At 41.8% G+C, this 19,002-nt stretch overlaps 1 protein-coding gene across 1 annotated transcript in view; it reads left to right on the top strand.

Moving 5' to 3' along the window:
* ARHGAP25 (Rho GTPase activating protein 25) overlaps positions 1–19,002 on the top strand; it is a 91,365-nt gene that overhangs the window by 40,080 nt on the left and 32,283 nt on the right. The window contains exons 3-4 of the mRNA XM_032177484.2: positions 6,314–6,401; positions 11,943–12,059. Coding sequence (XP_032033375.1) covers positions 6,314–6,401; positions 11,943–12,059 — 205 coding nt within the window. The remainder of the gene's footprint in view (positions 1–6,313; positions 6,402–11,942; positions 12,060–19,002) is intronic.

The following is a 19,002-nucleotide window of genomic DNA, read 5'->3' as shown; positions in this document are numbered from 1 at the left end:
AATAAGAAAAGTATGTAGTTTGTTAGAGAAAAGATTAGTTCTATGAAGAAAAAAATAGGATGAGCTAGCAGGTGTCAAGAGTTAAGGGAAGATGTAATTTTAAAAAGGATGGTCAAATGACCTCATGAAGAGGGTGACACTGGGGCCAAGACTAAAGAGGAGAGGGAATAAGCTGGGTAGATCTCTGGGGAAAGAATGTTCCAGGCACAGAGAACGGCCGGTGCTAAGGCACCAAAGGGAGCATGTCTGGCCTGGCTGCAGAATAGCAAGGAGGGCACTGTGGTGGGAGCAGAACTAGCAAGTGGGAATCAGAGGGGGTGAGGTCTGAGAAGCAAGAGCATAGTCAGGGGTCAGGGGCACAGACTGCTGGGGCACTGCAGGCCACTGTAAGGACCTGAGCATTCACCCTGAGGGCCACAGGGAGGCATTGCAGGGCTCTGAGCAGAGTGACAGTTTTCGGTTTAAATCGTAAAAAGACAGTTCTGGCTACTGTGCTCAAAAATAGAACAGGGGGAAGACGCAAGTAATCTAGGTAAGGGGTTAATGATGTTTAGGGGCTCAGTAGGAATTGTGGGCTGGAGGAAAATGGTCAGCTTCTGGATATACTTTGAAAGTAGAGCAAACAGGATTTCCTGATACAGTGGATAAGGCTGTGAGAATGGGCTTTAATCCTAAATCTCGGGCCTAGGTCTCTTCGGCCATCCTCATTGGTTTTTTGGCCATTGTGGTGTGCGAGAATAAAAGAAGATGCTCTGAACAATTACCCCAGGACCCCAGGTGCAAACTGGATGTCTCAGGGCATCCAGCACAGCTGGTCACCCACCTAGAACTCATGTGTGTGGAGGTGGAAGTATGGGCTTGGCCAGAAGGTGCTTATTTGGGATGACAGACTCTAGAACCTTCTGGAGTCAGAACAAAATCCCGACAGGCGAGGACAAGAAGTGTGTAGATACTGGGGGTGGATGGGACCAAAGTGAAAAGGTCATTTTGGAAGAGGACTGTTTTCTTTAAGGGCAGGCTTGAGGATTCATTACACATCAGCAGGACTTGGTTAACCAGTTCCTCCACTTAAGGGCTCTGACCTCTGAGTGTCTGTCACTGCAGAGGCCAGGGAAGGAGCACAGGGACCCCACCACAGACGGGGCTCTTGCCTGGTGTTCTGTGCATGGTAACCAGCCTTCTTTCTCTTTATAAACACCCCAGACCTTATTAAAGCCAAGCAATTCCAGGCTAAGATGGTGGTTGATATGTTAAGACGATGGAGGAAGTCTTCCTATCTGCAGAGTATAAGGGAGATGGCAATAAGGCCTTGGCCACCCCAAATCAATGAAAGGGGAAGCTGAGTGTGTTTCCATGAACTGTAGAGGGTGAGAGGTACTTTATATAAAAGGATGTGTTCTTTCCTGGCTCCACCACTGTTTGGCCCTGTAATTATTTAATTTTTCTGGACCCCTCTATATTCTTTTATAAAATCAGACAATACTATCTGGCCTGCATTTGTCACAGGATCAAATGACATAAAGCAGGTGTAAAAAACTGTTTTGTAAAAACATAAACTAATGTCAAAGGGTAAAATAAATATCTGAAGTTTCTTGCTTCTCCTCTTTACTTCTGGGAAGAAGAAACCCAAAGACTTCTCAGGACTAAATTAGCCTGAGATAATTAGTTAACACTTCTAAGATGACAAGGATAATTTATTTTGAGGAAATCTATTGATATAATATATCAGATCAATAGGTCAGGTTAGCAAAACCACGTAACCCTTCAATAGATGGCTGAAAAATGCATTGATAAAATCCAACACTCATTTTAGATGTGAAAAATAGAAAACTAAAATGTTTAGGAATAAAATAATAATTTCTTAGAAAGAATAGTGTATTTTACTGCATGCTGATATGTATCGTTTGATTATAAAACCTTTAAAAATTATTCACAATCCCATCAGTAAGAAATAGCCAGCTATATCCCCTCCACTTTCAGCCTTCCCTACACGTATTTAGGAACTCATCTATTGTAAATGCAAAATTAGTATAATAAATATTATTTAATGAAAAAATTAACAATATGTCATGAATTTTGCCCCAACATTAAATATGATTCTACAATGTAATTCTTCATTATGTCAAAACAATCTATTACATGAATGTTCTATAATTTATTTAATTAATTTTCCACTGTTAGGAATTTGGGCTGATGTTTATAGTATTATCACAAACAATAATTAAGTAGATTCCCCACAGCATTGTTTTTATTAATGATATGACAACAATGCCCGGTGGTAGGGGCTAACTTATAATAGGCTACATTTATATGTCTATACAATAAAATACAATTCAGACATCGATGCTCCTAATTAATACTTTTTGAAATGGAAAGATGTCTGTAACATTATTGTCTTTAAAAAGCAGTTTATATCAGAAGATGATGTATATACTAATCCCATTCTTGAAAAAAAAATCATGAATCTGTATTTATAGAAAAAGGCCTAGAAAGACATACAAGGAAGTATTAACCATGGTTATCTCTGAATACTGGGGTTACACATACAATTTTTAATGTTTCTTTAAAAATGTTCTTATAATTAAAGTGTAATAGTTGTAAATTTAAAAAGAATGCACACAAACATCCTATCCCCCAAGATACCAAAAAAACAGAAACATCACAATAATCTTAGAGCCATCAGGCGTAAGGGCCCTCACATACACTGATGATGTGTGTGTCAGTTGATACAACCTTTCTAGAAAGTTATTTGGCCAGATTTACTAAACACCAAAAAATTGTCATACCCCCAGACACAGTGATTCTGGGTCTACGAAGTTCCAAAACAAATAATAAGAATATCCAATCCTATTTATAATGAGAAACATTGGACCTAGCGTCCGACAAAGGAGAATGTAAATAAATTATGGAACCGTGTATGATAGACTTTCCTGTATGTGCTTTTGGGGAATCTTCTGGCCCTATAGAAGGCAGTCTGTGCATTTTTTCTTTGACTTCTCAGAAAGATCCCGTCCAGTTCTAACAGTATAAGGCTGTGTAAGTCCATGAACTAGCTTTATATAAACCATTCTAGAAAGTTGTTTGTCAGGGAAATTGTTTCAAACAGAATCTCAGCTTATTGCCCTCAAGTTTCTGTTACAATGATGGTCTCAGATAATCCTAGTAGTAGGGTAGACCCGTGGTCCCATTGTCTCATCTGCCTGTTTTCTGAGGCATCAACACAAGTGGTTATCTACCAGCGGTGTGCTGGTAAATAGTTAACAACTGGCCCTCTAATGGGAGAGTTGATTGAAGTGCAACATTTTCTAATTTCTGTGCGGCAGATACTCCCATCATGACTGATGCGAGCTACCAACATGATACCACTGAACTCAGAGTTGAGAAGAGACATGCAATAGCACCACATTATATAGGATTTCCACCGCACAGATAGAATAGATGGAAGTAATCACAACAGCAGAAATGATAGCAAAATAGAGTAAAGCATCAGAAAGTTGTAAAATTAAGTATCTTCACCTTTTTAATAGAAAATATTTCATTGTAAGCTTATAATGAAACTGGCTTAAAATCTAACAGTTAAGTTCTCATGAGCCAATATAAGCATTTTGAAAAATGCTTTAACAAGGAGTTGGGCTAAAATGTAGTTCTAGATGAACTTTTAATTGGATTTAAAAGTTATAGCTAGAGAATTCTAGATATTCTGGCACCTCACTGCCACAGCTGTTTCCATTGCTTTACTGCTGAAGGACTTGTGGCCTCCTGCATAAACCTTTCCGTCCTTCCATCTTTATACAGAGTCCACCCCAGTCAACTTGCTAAGTACTTGAAAATGGCTCTGGGCAACTTGGGCCCTTCCCTTCCTGGAACAATTCTTCCTTCCCCATCAGTGTCCCCACCCTCACCCCTACTGGTGTCTCTTCCTCTTACCTGCTTTCCTCTTGCCATTTATGAAGTTCAAGGCTCTCATGCTGAGCTTGAGGAAAGGGCCTGCAATTAGTCATTTACACCTTGGTGTGAACATGTTTAACTCTGATTGTTACTTCTCTCAGCAAGTGGGACTTGCAAGTAAAGCCTTATTTGTAATTCTGGAATCACACTGACTAAGGCTGGAATCATAGATTTCTTACTATCTAGCTTTTGTGATCCTGGGCCAACTAATTAACTTCCTTGAGCTTTACTTCTTCCTTTCTCCAATGGGGGAGAATAACAGTCCTTCCATCCTAGACTTCTTATGAAGATTAGATGTGCTGATATATTCAGGGCAATTAGCATAGAGTCAGACACCTAGGGACTGCTCAATACATGGCATGTATATTTTTAGTATTTTGTTGTTATGATTTCTGATGAAATGATTTTGGGTATCAAATGACAGTTTAGGGAGGTACTTAGGGGAGGCAGAAACCTCTGCGATTGCCCTTTCCTTCTCTTCTTACCAGACAGTGCTCCCTCCTGTCTAAAAGCAACATGGCCTTTTACTCTGGTGCCATAACTCATCAAAAGTAGCTCAGCAGCACAACCTCAGGGTCATTTTTTCTGAAAGCATGGATGTGATTTATTAAAGATGGTGAGGACTGTGTAGGTGGAGGTTATTTTTAAACAATAAAATTAGAGGAATGTAGAGGAATTGCAGAATTTCACTTTCTAGACCGATTTTCTTTTTCTTCTCCTTCCCCTTCCCCTTCTCCCCTTCCTTGTCTTTCATCCTCATTCTCCTCCTCCATTTTTTCTTTCTTCTCTTCCTTCTCCTGCCTTTTCTGTTCCTTCCCCTCCTCCTCCTCTTCCTTCTTGTCTTGTTCTCTCTCAGTCTTCAGCATTTTTATTTCTAGATCCTCAAGAAACATTTATTCTCTTAGGCTCCTGAGTGGATCTTACTTCTGAGATTTCCTTAAGACTCTTTTGCCTTTATAGTGTTCTCTGCCACCAGTCGTCTCCATCCGTACTTTGTTTTGAAATAAAGATACATGTGTTTACTCAACTCAGAATCAGGTCTGCTACCTTCAACAGCCAGCGAGGTGTAGATTATGAAAAACTATAAGTAACTAGATCCAGTGCACATTAACTATGTCACTTTGTGCAGTCACTTAGACATTCAAAGTGTCAGTTTTGTCATCTGCAAAGTGGCAGTGATAAATCTTGCTGTGCTCTGGATATGGAGCTGTTATGGGGGTCTAATGAATTATTTCAAGTGGGCCAGGCACAGTGGCTCACGCCTGTAATCCCAGCACTTTGGGAGGCTGAGGTGGGTGGATCACAAGGTCAGGAGATCGAGACCATCCTGGCTAACACTGTGAAACCCTGTCTCCACTAAAAAAAATACAAAAAATTAGCCGACACGGTGGTGGGTGCCTGTAGTGCCAGATACTCAAGAGGCTGAGACAGGAGAATTGCTTGAACCCAGGAGGTGGAGACTGCAGTGAGCTGAGATCACGCCACTGCACTCCTGCCTAGGCAACAGAGCGAGAGTCCCTCTCAAAAAAAAACAGAAGAATTATCCCAAGTGGAATGCACTGTGATAAAGCACCGTGCACACACATGGTGGAAGTGGCTTGTTTTTCTGATAATATATCTGTATATAAGAGGTCACAAAGCCTACTAAACCCTCAGTCCCCCTTCATAGATCTGGGCTTGGTGGTGGGACCATTTCCCGCCACCTCAGCTTTGATGGTGAAGAGCACTGGCTTTGGACTGACTTCTGAGATGAACTACTATTCTGGCACTTACTAGCTCTATGACTTTGGGTAGATTACAGAAGCTTTCTGATCTCTTTTCCTCACCTATAAAATGTGCATAATGGTACTTTGCTTGGAGGACTGCTGGAAGGACTAAATGAATAATACATTCAAGGTAGTTAGTGAAGGTGCAGGCACCTTCTACTCAATACCCCATCCCTCCAATGGTGACCTGAGTGGTTCAGTCCTCCCTGAACCGCTCTGGCAGCTTGGCAGGTAGCATGGTCTCCCCAGCCTCAGCATTGCCTTCACAAAGACCAAGTGTCTCATTTGGCCATCAAGTTGGATCCTTGGAAAAGTGAGAAGAGGCAAATATTAGTGATGGCACCCTCTTAGCTCATTCTTATATCAGAACCTTGTCTTTCTCTGGGCACCTGGTTTGCTCTGGAATAGCTGCCCTTTAATTTGCCCGAGGCCTGAGTAGCAAAAGGGGCCCCATTAAAACTGGGAGGCTAGCTTCCCATGTCCCTATCCTCCTGCCTTCCTCCCCATCCCATCATTATCCTATCTGTTCTCCAACTCAATTTTAGTTTATAGGTGTTAAATTGCTGCTTATCCTTAAGGCCTGACTTTTCATCTTTCAGGGCTGCATGCCTTTACCAGGAAGTACAATCAAGGAGATCGCCACAAACCCAGAAGAAGCTGGGAAGTTTGTCTTTGAAATCATTCCAGGTAGGCCACAACAGGTAGGACAGAGGTGCAGTGCAGAAGTAAAATGGGAATTTTACTTCTGGATCTTTACTTCTTCCCATTTTACTTCTGGATCCTAGAAGTCAAAGCTATATTCGGAGAGTCATTCAGCTAACTAACCAACCAGCCTATTGAGAGCCCACAGTGGTTCCGTATACAGTTAATGAAGCTATTGTAGTTTATTAACTAGTATCAAGTGCTTGAATAATGCCCATGAAATAAGTAGGTGAGCATTTTGTTCAACTCTGTAAGCATTTCATGAGTGTGTGCTAGGAGCCAGGTACTGTACAAGGCACTGAGCCACTGACATGAAAATTGTACCTTCTCTACTCACTAAAATGAACTCAGTCTAGAAGGTAGTAGGTCATCAAATTTAACAGTTAAAATATAAATGGAAGCATGTGAAATTGCCATTTTGATGGGTCAAAAATTGTAAAAATTCAGCAGCCTCAGATGGTTCCACCTATTGCATCTCACCCATTGCACGTGATTGGCACATTGGAGGGTGCCTCTTTCAAATCAAGAGTTTCCTTCCTTGAATGCATTTGGAACAAGGGGAGTTTGAGTCATGCTCCTGGATCTGCCACACTGAGATGCTTCTACTCTTCTCCCTGTCTCTTGCTCCTATGCTAGGCCTAGCCCTGCCAGGGACTCCAGGACTAGAGGCTAGTCTGGCTGTGTAGTGTACTGACCACAGCAGGGGAGGCCACGTGCCCCTGAGTGCCTCTTTTCTTCACCCCCTCCTTCCCACTCACACAAGTCACTGTGTGCATAAGAAAGTTGATGGAGAAGGCAGCATAGCATAGAGGTTAGAAGTGTCCAGTCTGGACCTAGCCTGCCCTGACCCTGGCACTTACTATTTGTGTAAGAAGTTACTTAATTTCTCCCTGCCTTTTGATTTTTTGTCTATAAAATGGGGACTATAATGATAATAGTGAAGATTAAATAAGGAAATCAATATGAAGCATTTGATACAGTGCATGTCATATCAGTGTTTGATATTTGGGAATAATCTAGAGATAATTATAATGCAGAAAAAAATCCTAAACTTGGCTATGACTGCTTATAGAATACAAATAAAAAAATTTTTAAGTTCCTAGATGCTTGCTTGTTTTTTTTTGTTTTTTTTTTTTTGAGTTGGGACAGAGTCTTGCTCCATTGCCCAGGCTGGAGTGCAGTGGCGTGATCTGGGCTCACTGCAGCCTCTGCTTCCCCAATTCAAGCAATTGTCCTGCCTCAGCCTCCTGAGTAGCTGGAACTAGAGGTGTGTGCCACCATGCCCAGTTAAGTTTTGTATTTTTAGTAGAGACAGGGTTTCCCATGTTGGCCAGGCTGCTCTCGAACTTCTGACCTCAGGCGATCCACCTGCCTCAACCTCCTGAAGTGCTGGGATTACAGATGTGAGCCACCATTCCCAGCCTCCCTTGCTTTTTAATCTGAAGGTGTAACTTCCTCTCTTTCTCTTCAGAGGAAAAGCAGGAAAGCCTGCTTTTTCAGTCTCTCCTCACTAGAAATCTCTCTCTCCCTTTCCACAAAGGTTATTCTGTTCTTAGGATGCCTCTCCCAGTGCAATTCATGGGACACAACCATCCATGGTAACACGTGTGTCCGAAAGCCTGGGTTTTCAATCTAGAGTAACCCTACTGAGAGATCCAGCTGAACATTCACTGTGGGCTTTGCACCAAAAATACCTACTCTTCAACATTGCTATACCAGTGCAGGAGGAAGCTTTGTTCTCTCATTATCACTTATGCTTGCAACAGTCTCCTGGTCTGCTAGAGGAATTCACAAACAGATCCTTTCTCTCTCTCTCTCTCTTTCTCTCTCTCTCTCTGTCTCTCTCTCTCTCTTTCTCTCTCTCTCTGTGTCTCTCTCTCTCTCACACACACACACACACACCACATCTCATAAGGACAAATAATACTAAAGTAATAATAAGATAGGAAAGCATTTTCATAAAGATACCATCATCTTCCAAGGTTCCACCCAACCCTAAAGTGAGACATCCTTCATGTTATAACATAGAGAATTTTTAGTTCCTCTTTTTATCATCCTCTTTTGCAAGATGATTCTCCGGAGCTAATGCTGGTATAAGAAATGGGCTTCCTAGATAGGATCCTCTCTCTGTGATCACCAGTTTTAGTTGCACAAACACCACATAGAAACTTTTAATTGTAGTCATGCTAGTTTTATTTTTAATTGGGGGCAGGCAACAATTTCGGGTAGGCTTCCCTCTCCCTACTGATCTCTCATAGAATAACTATCTATTCTCCTCCTACCCCAACGAATCACCAGGAATAAGGGGTTGTTCCTTCTGTTGCATATGTTATCTCATTTAGTTCTCATACCACTTTATGATCTGTTGTCACTCATTTATACAACAAATTCATTGAGCACCTCCTATGAGCCAAGTACTATTGCAGGACTGGGAATGTGGCAAAGAACAAAGCAGCCTGCATGCACATTACTTGGGAAGAGACTAGCAGCAAATCAAACATATGGAGAAATTATGTAGTTTTTCTGATAGCATAACAATTATGGGGAAAATTAAACCAAAGAGAGGGAGGGTGCTGGCTGAGGTGATTGATTGGTTATTGTGAACAGAGCTGGCAGAGTTTGTGTCATTGAGAAGGTGACCTTTGGGCACAGATCTGAAGGCAATGAGGGAGTCAGCTAAGAGCACAGCTGGAGGAAGAGCATTCCAGGAAGTGGAAATTGCCAGTGCAAAGTCTCTGCGCCTATTTCGTATGTTCAAGGAAGGTCAAGGAGGCCAGTGTGGTTAGAATGAAATGATGGCAGGAGACAAGAATAGGACATTTTCTCAGGGGTGGGCACAGATTTCATAGCCACTTGCAGGCAATGTGAGAACTTTAGCTTTTCTGCTAGAAGGATGGGAAGCCACTGGAAAGTTTTGAGCAGAGGTGTGACATGACATAACTCATGTTTTAAAATTCTTTTGAATTGAAAACAAAAGTAAGTAGTGGGGGCAAGAGCAGAACAAGGAGATCAGTGAGGAGGCTTTTTCAGGAATCCAAGTCAGAGACAGCAATCATGAAGGGGCTGTGAAGTAAGCAATTTCTGATCACATTTTGAAGGTAGGGAGGGCTTCGTTTGCTAATGAATTGGATGTGGGAAAAAGAAATCAACGTTGACTCCAAAGTTTTGGCCTAAACAATGGAAAAGATGGATTTGCTGAGATTTGTGCATGTAGCAAGTTTTTTTCGGGGGTTTGGGGGTAAGGGCATCAGTTTTGGACATATTAAATAATATCTCCATTGTACTGGTAAGGAAACTATTGCTCAAGATAATTTAGCTACTGCAGTGATAGAGGTAAGAACAAGATATTAAGGGATTATAGAATAAGGACTCTCCACTCAACTTGGAATAGGGGGAAGAAAGGTCCCTAGAAAAGGTAACATTTGAGTTGGGTTTTAAAGAATGGATAGGAGTTCTTTAGGCAGATTAAGAAAAGAAGAGAGGTCTGTTTCCAACAAGAGAAATAGCCCAAAGGGTAACACATGTTGAACAGGCTGTGTTTAAGTCAGATAAATTATGTGCCTTAGGTCAGAGGTGCTGTTTGTGAGCTTTGTATTAATGTCAGGCAATTCCTGTTAATGAAAGTCTGTTCTAGCACCTCAATTATGCCCAAATATTTACTTTTTTGTAGGACAACAGAAACCTTTCAAATCCCCTTTGGTTCTTGTCTCTTGGACCTATCTTAATGTCATCAAGCTTCACATTATTTCACCCTTTGGGACAACCTGGTTTTCAATCATCCTGTCATCAGGTCATCAGCTCTCCTAAACAGAAGAGTTTGTCCATGGAAGTCCTCTTCATTCAGGAACATCTTGAGACCTGGATGTTTCCCAGTGGGGTTGCTCATGACAGAACAGAAAGACCTCCCAGGAATCAGGGTAAAGTTAGAAGGCATGTTTTAACAACATAGTAGACTGGAGTTAGGTGGAGACAGAGGCGGGGAAAGACACCATATAAATTTTGTTCAAGGTCAAATTTAGAAGCAATATGGGCCAGTGGAATCTTTCATGGGAGTAAGGAGACCGATGGACTTGCCCTGCATTTGGCAGCAACTCACTGGATACTGATGAACTGGTGCTTTTGCATCCCTGGGATTCAGTTCTATTATCTATAAAATGGAAATAATACTAACTCCTTATACTATTTCAAAGGGATATTGCAATTCCTAGAGGGTCTTTTTGTTTTTCCCTGAGTATTTTTAACTTACCATTTTACTTCTGAAAACATCCAGTTCTCAGGATACTCTCAATGCCCAGGGCTTTAATGGTTAGAAAAGCTGATGACCTAATGACAAGATGGATTCAGAATCAGGTTGTCCCAAAGGGTGAAAGAAGGTGAGGCTCGGTGATATTAAGATAGGTCCAAGAGACCAGAACCAGAGGGGATTTGAAAGTCTTTTCCTGCCCTGTAGGGAAATACAGGTTTAGGCACAACTACTTAGCTAGAACAAGCTCTCTGAGGGAGATGGTCTGCCATTGTGAGAAGAATGGATTGCTGCTTACCAAGGCACTTTGAAATTTAACATCCCATAATTGAAAGGGATCACTATTGTTTTCTTGTCCCCGCTGAGACCTTTTTATTTTAACCAACTAAAGAAAATACCAACTTTGAGGATTTCCATTTGCAAGCCGGTCCACAGATGAAGTTAGAGTTCAAGTCTCAGATCTGGTACTAACTAACTGCATGGTCTGATACCTGTGTTTGATACTCTCCTTTTCCCTCTCTTGCTTCTTTCTCCCTATTTTTCACTTTCCTACATTCTTTCTCTTCGTCTCCTTCTCCCTGCTCTCTGTTCCCTTCAATTTCTCCCTCCTTTTTTGTCCATTTGAGAACACCAACTGAGGAAGCACTACACCTATCTATAGTCTTAGGTTTGAAGTGAAAATGGTAAAGAAAGTTCTAACAAGTTTCATGTATCCATTAACTGAGTATTGAGAACCTACATTTGAAAGGTATTGTGTGGTCAGGAGAGCAGAAATATGATCACCAAGCACCAATTTTGTGAAAAAAGCACACATGTACTCACTGTCACTCCCACCTGAGATTGTCATCTCCTACCCTACCCCCACAACTGAGCTCAGGGCTAGCTTAGGAAAGTATCCATGATTGACGTGATGATCTAAAGTCTTCTAACTTTTTGGGCTGACCCTGTCTCATCTATTCTGAAACTGCACCATGAACTTCCTTTTCCTTTTGGTAGGAAATTACTTCTGTCCTGTTAAATGAAAGCAGCTCTCAGCCCAAGCTATGCCAATTGCAAACCATTGCGTTCAATGATTTGTCTGTAGAGTTAGAGCTTCAGCAAAAATAGTAAGAGTGCCCGGATATCCAGTTTCACTGAGGATAATTAGACAATGCATTTGTGTTGTTTGGCTGGCAGTGCTTCATTGAGCCAAGAAATCAGTTTAGGTCTGGTTCCCTTCCCTTCCCCTTGTTCTCATGCTCTTATCACTCTAAGACCTTCACAAGTGCTACTTCTTCCTCCAGCCTCATGGGACCAGAATCGCGTGGGACAGGACTCCTATGTCCTCATGGCCAGCACCCAGGGAGAGATGGAGGAGTGGGTTAAATTCCTCCGGAGAGTTGCTGGCACACCCTGTGGAGGTAAGGACCCCTGCAGGCTTTCCTGGGCAGGTGCTTGTGACATCTCAGGCAGTAGGAAGTAGCTCCAATGTGATAGCTCCTCGAGCAGTGCTCAAGGGAGACAACCAGAAAGCAGTTCTCTGCATGCCCATGGCCAAGTCCTCTGTCAAATGTGGAGGAAAAGTGGGCTCAGAGCTTCTAGCTTCCCACCCCCTGCGGCACTTGGGTCATCTCAAAGAGCCATCTCCAAATTAACTGGAGGGAAGGCAAGTCTTTTGCAGAGAGTAAATGTGTATGATTTCTGGAAGTAGTCCTTTCTCCTCTCTGGGCCAAAGTACTCTCATCTGTAAAATGAATGGGTTGGATAAGCTGACCCTGGGTACCCAGCAGCACTGGCTCACGCAACACCATGCGTCTGCCTGGTTCTGGGAACTGATGGCAAGAGCTATGCTGAAAGCATAAGTTAGGCTGCATAAGTCGGCACAGGAAAATAAATCTGCTGTCCAAAAGAGGGATCATCAGACTGGGGAAAGGTTCAGGAATTGTGTCTGGAGTCTTGCAGGTGTACAGTGAATTCAGCATTCAACACTTTTCTGGGTTGCACAACTCAAGAATTTGAGCTCTCTGGGAATCCTAGTGATGTTTCCATATTTGAGGAGGGTCCTGACTAAAGAAAACGGATGCAAAAACCATCTGAAATTAACAAACACGTGAATCTAGTATGTTTCCCTCCTTTTATAAAAATATGAAAAAACTGGCAGGTATGAGTTCTCAAGTTAACATTTTCCTTCAACTTTTTAGGAGCACGCCTACTTGTGTCAACTCCAGATAACCTTAAATATATAATTATGTATTGACTGTGTGGCCTGTTATTTTGGAAATCATTTAGGGATGCTTTCGTAGTTTGAGTATTAAATATTTATTTCACTGGCCAACAGCTTCTTTCAGAAATTTCAAGAATATCACAATAATTTTGTGGAAAGTAAAGAAAAAATACTCCACTAGAGGCATTTTATATTTTTCTTTCATCTACTGTTTACATCTACACACTTTTTTCAGAACGGCTTAAGCATTTTCCCCAAGGTGCTATGGAATCTTTTTCTTTTTTTTTTTTCCGAGACGGAGTCTTGGTCTGTCGCCCAGGATGGAGTGCAGTGGCGTGATCTCGGTTCACTGCAAGCTCCGCCTCCCGGGTTCACACCATTCTCCTGCCTCAGCCTCCTGAGTAGCTGGGACTACAGGTGCCCGCCACCACGCCTGGCTAATTCTTTTTTTGTATTTTTTAAGTAGAGGCAGGGTTTCACCATGTTGGCCAGGATGGTCTCGATATCCTGGCCTCGTGATCCACCCGCCTTGGCCTCCCAAAGTGCTGGGATTACAGGCGTGAGCCACCATGCCCGGCCTGGAATCTTAATTGATACATTTCAGCGTTTATTTGGTTACAAATAGAAATCGTATCTAATGATGTTAAAAAACCAAGAAAGATTTGCTGGTTAGATACATTAGCTTCTCAAAGAAACCAAGAGCAGGAACTGCCAAGAGGTTTTATAAGAGTCTGGGACCAAGAAAGGGGACATTAGCATTGATTTTACCCTGTCTGTTTCTCTGGGAGCACATGAGCTGCAGGTACATAATTAGGCAACATGCTGGAAAATCTTAGCTGTGACCATCCTTATTGGGCTGGATTATGAGATTGTGAGCCAACCTTTTCTGTTTTCTCCAGTCCAGTGCTTTAAGCTATCTGCATAGACAAGGGTAGTGGATGTTGCCTAATCATGCACCTGCTCTCTGAGTCAAAATGGTATCCGTGTACTTTCACTAGGTTCTGTGGCTACTGTGATGCTTGGCTGAGCCTTGAGATAGTGAACTGCTGTACTCTGTCATGATACACATGGGGATTTCACCCTCACCGCACCCCAAGACCACCACCCTGAGAAGAAAGTCAAGCATAAGTCCTGTAGGCGGTGGAAAGTCCAGCAAAGGGGAAATCAGAGTGCAACACCACTTACTTATTCAAAGAACAGTGTTGCCTCTGATACAGCATCTCAGATGATGATGATGATGATGATGATGATTATTATTATTATTATTATTATTTTGAGATGGAGTCTCACTCTGTCTCCCAGACTGGAGTGCACTGGCACAATCTCGGCTCACTGAAACCTCCGCCTCCAGGGTTTGAGCGATTCTCCTACCTCAGCCTTCTGAACAGCTGGGATTACAGGCATGTGCCACCACACCCAGCTAATTTTTGTATATTTAGTAAAGACAGGGTTTCACCTTGTTTTGGCCAGGCTGGTCTCGAACTCCTGACCTTAGGTGATCCACTGCCTCGGCTTCCCAAAGTGCTGGGATTACAGGCATGAGCCACCATGCCCAGCCATGTTTAAAGTTACTAACCAAAATCATAGATCTCAGAATGTGAGGGCATTTTTAAGACAGTATAGAGTCTCATTTGAGGCCACTGGACAAATCAGAAATTTGTTCTTACTATTTGTAAGTTAGGGAATGTTGGCCTTAAAGGGACAAATGACGTGTCCCATGGGCCCAGCAGGTGAGGGGCAGGGCCAGGGCTCTTTTGCCACAGCACATTACCACTTGGAAAGAACCTCTAACGTGGGTTGACTAGATGGGAAAGACATGCCTCCCAAATATTGTGAAGTCACTGAGACATGTTGCTGCCACCTCTTTCTAGCCCTTTGTGAAACTTTCTTTTTCCACCCAGAGCCTGCCCCCTTCCCACCACCTTCACTACTACCACCCCAATGGAGATGGAATCCTCTCTTGTCAAATTACAGCACTAACCTTGAAACTCATCTCCACACGTTCACCCCTGTCTTCTTACAGTCTGTTTTCAACAGAGCGGCCAGAGTGAGCCTGTTAAACCTGTCATATCAAGATTCTTCTCAGCTCAACATTCTCCGATAGCTTCCTTTCTCACGCAGAGTAAAAGTCAAGGCTTTATAATGATCTTATAGTGCACAGTCTGCCCGCCGCCTCCCCTCCCGCATTTCCCCTCTGACCTTGTTTTCTAGAACACTCTCCTGTGCTCATTTCACTCTAGCTACACCAGACCAGCCTCCTCAAACATCCTACCCATGTTCCTGCCTTCAGGCCCTTGCACTTGCTGTTTCCTTCGCTGGGAATCCTCTTTCCCCAGGTAGCTGCATGGCTTGGTCCCTTACCGTCTTCAGGTCTTTGATCAAACATCACCTCAGTAAGCCTTCCTCTATCATTCTGTTTAGCGTTGAACCCCTTCCTTACCCCTCAGTTCTGCCTCGCTTTGCTCCTTGGCGCATAACCTCTTCTAACATGCTAAATATTTTACTCATTTGTTTTGTTCCTAGCTAGACTCCCCTCACTGGAATGAAAGCTTTAATCTACTTGGCAGGAATTGCTTTTCTCTTTTTTGTACAGTACCTTATCCTAGAATGTAAGCAGTGCTCAATAAAGATTTATTAATCGAATGGGTGAAAGAATCACGTCCTTTTCCCATAGCAGCACTACATTCTGCTCCCTCAGTAGGCTCTCCTCTGTTAGATGATGATCAGCTTATCTGAGAGATTATTAAGTAAATGGGTTGTGTCCTCTATAATTATAACATCTTCCTCCAACTATGTCAGTGGTGAGTCTCGGTGGAGCTCTTTATGGTGCAAAGCCCCCCTTGGAGAATCTGATGAAAGCTGTAGAAACTCTCCCCAGAAAAATACCTAGACACAAACAATTTTGCTTTCGACAGCAAAATATTTTCAGACACCTGTAGCCTGTCTATACACCCTAGGGAATGAATCCCAATTTTAAATTTTAGAAGTTGGCCGGGCGCGGTGGCTCAAGCCTGTAATCCCAGCACTTTGGGAGGCCGAGGCGGGCGGATCACGAGGTCAGGAGATCGAGACCATTCTGGCTAACACGGTGAAACCCCGTCTCTACTAAAAATACAAAAAATTAGCCGGGCGTGGTGGCGGGCGCCTATAGTCCCAGCTACTCGGAGAGGCTGAGGCAGGAGAATGGCGTGAACCCAGGAGGCGGAGCTTGCAGTGAGCCGAGATCGCGCCACTGCACTCCAGCCTGGGCGACAGAGCGAGACTCCGTCTCAAATAAATAAATAAATAAATAAATAAATAAATAAATAAATAAATTTTAGAAGTTACTCTGGTAACAATTGTGCAGAGCTGATGCCTCTTCTGGCTTGCCATCCCCTTTTGGGCTCCTTTTCTCCCTTGACTGGAGAGATGGCCCACATAGTCTTCACGGCATTCCCAACTTCTTCCTCAGGGCTCCTCCTGCCTGTAGCTGGCTCTGAGTGTTCCTCTCACTTTAGAGGGCAGCACATTGGTGTTTCAGCCTTTTTCTTATCAGTGGGCTAATTTCTTGCCACCCTTTCCTAAGGGCTTGTGACTTCTGACAACTCATTCTCAGCTTACTCCTGCCCATTTCCTCTAAACTACTCCTTCCTTTTAGTAAGGCAGGCATGCCTTCTCTGGATCTCCACACTGAAACCTGGTCCCTGTCCCATCTCCAGGGAGCAAGCAGTCCAAATTGCAAATCATCACACTCTGTCCGGACCTGCTTTTGTCCTCTTCCTCCGGAGATGAGCCATCTGAGGTTTTGCTCAGGCTATTGCTGAGTGAGGAAACAATGCATTACATTGTTCTCCTTTACTCAACCCAATTTTAAAGTCCTGAAACAGGTCCTATGTTTTTGAAATCATTATTATTAGTATAAATTTATGGAGTACAGGTGCAATTTTGTTACATGCATAGATTGTGTAGTAGTGGCCAGGTCTTTTAGGGTATCCATCATCCAGATAACACATATTGTACCTATTAAGTGATTTCTCATCATACACCCCCTTCCATCTCCTCATCCTTCTGAGTTTCTGTTGTCCATAATTCCATACTCTATGTCTGTGTGTACATGTTACTTAGCTCCCACTTATAGTCAGAACATGTGATATCTTTCTGTGTCTGCCTCGTTCTCACTTAAAAATGGCTTCTAGTTCCGTTGATGTTGCTGCAAAAGACATGATTTCATTCTTTGAGATGTCATATTTACTATTCTTTGGCTGAACAGTAAGTATACCATTGTGTATTTATACCATGTTTTCTTCATCCGATCATCTGTTGATGGACAGTTAGGTTGATTCCATATCTTTGCCATTGTAATAATCATGTGATAAACATACAAGTGAAGGTATCTTTTTGTTATAATAATTGCCTTTCCTTTGGGTATATACCCAGTAGTGGGATTGCTGGATCAAATTATAGTTTTATTTTTAGTTTTCTGAGAAATCTCCGTACTGTTTTCCATAGAGGTTGAACAAATTTACATTCCCACCAACAGTGTATGTGTTCCCTTTTCTCTGCATCTTGACTGACATCTGTTATTTTTTTACTTTTTGGTAATTGCCATTCAGACTGGTGTAAGGTGTGATCTCATTGTGGGTTTTATTTGCATTTCTCTGATGATTATTAATGTTGAGGATTTTTTTCATATGCATGTTTGCCATTTGTATGTTTTCTTTTGCAAATTGTCTGCTCATGTCCTTTACCCACTTTTTAATGGGGTTATTTGGTTTTATTGTTGTTGAGTTATTTGAGCTCCTTGTAGATTCTGGATATTAGTCCTTTATCATATGCATAGTTTGCAGCTATTTTCTCCCATTTAGTAGGTTGTCTGTTCACTCTGTTGATTCTTTTGCTGTACAGAAGCTTTTTAGCTTAATTAAGTCCTATTTGTCTATTTTTATTTTTGTGGCCTGTGCTTTTGAGGCCTTATTCATGAATTCTTTGCCTAGACCAATGTCCAGAAGAGTTTTCCCTTGGTTTTATTCTAGCTTTATTCTAGGTTTTATAGTTTCAGATCTTACATTTAAGTTTTTAATCATCTTGATTTTTGTATATGGTGAAAGATAGGGCTCCAGTTTCATTCTTCAGCATTTGGCAATCAGATTTTCCCAGAACCACTTATTGAAAATGGTGTATTTTCTCCAGGGTATGTTCTTATATACTTTGTCAAAGATCAGCTGACTATAAATATGTGGCTTTATTGCTGGGTTCTCTATTCTGTTCCATTGATCTATGTGTCTGTTTTTATACCAGTGACATGCTGTTTTGGTTACCATAGCCTTGTAGTATAATTTGAAGTCAAGTAATATGATGCCTCCAGCCTTGTTCTTTGTGCTTAGGGTTTGTTTGGTTATTTGAGCCCTTTTTTTGGTTAAATATAAATTTTAGGAATTTTTTTTCTAGTTCTGTGAAGAAATGACATTGGTATTTTGATAGAAATTGCATTGAATCTGTAGATTGCTTTGGGTAGTACGATTATTTTAATGATATTGATTTTTCCAATGCATGAACATGGGATTTTTTTATTTGTTTGTGTCATTTACAATTTCTTTTGTCAGTGATTTTGTAGTTTTCCTTGTAGAGATCTTTCATCTCCTTGGTTAAGTATATTCCTAGGTATTTTATTTTCTATAGTTATTGTAAATCAGAATGCCTTCTTGATTTTGTTTTCAGCTAGATCGTTACTGGTGTATAGAAATGCTACTGATTTTTGTATGTTGATTTTGTATCCTGAAACTTTACTGAATGCATTTATCAGATCTAAGAGTATTTTTGTGGAGTCTTTAGGTTTTTCTAGATATAAGATCACATCATCAGCGAATAGGGATAATTTGACCTCCTCTTTTCCAATTCGGATATCACTTATTGCTTTCTCTTGCCTGATTACTCTGGGTAGGACTTCCAGTATTCTATTGAGTAGGAATGGTGAAAGTTGGCATCCCTGTTTTGTTCCAGTTCTTAGAGGGAATACTTTCGACTTTCTCCCATTCAGTATGATGTTGGCTGTGCATTTGTTGCATGTGACCTATATTATTTTGAGGCACATTCCTCCTATGCCTAGTTTGTTGAGAATTTTTATTACGAACAGATGCTGAATTTTATCATATGCTTTTTCT

Source organism: Hylobates moloch, unplaced genomic scaffold (assembly GCF_009828535.3).
Source record: "Hylobates moloch isolate HMO894 unplaced genomic scaffold, HMol_V3 SCAFFOLD_15, whole genome shotgun sequence".
In the NCBI taxonomy this organism is placed as follows: domain Eukaryota; kingdom Metazoa; phylum Chordata; class Mammalia; order Primates; family Hylobatidae; genus Hylobates; species Hylobates moloch.
This window is presented reverse-complemented; position numbering and strand designations above follow the sequence as displayed.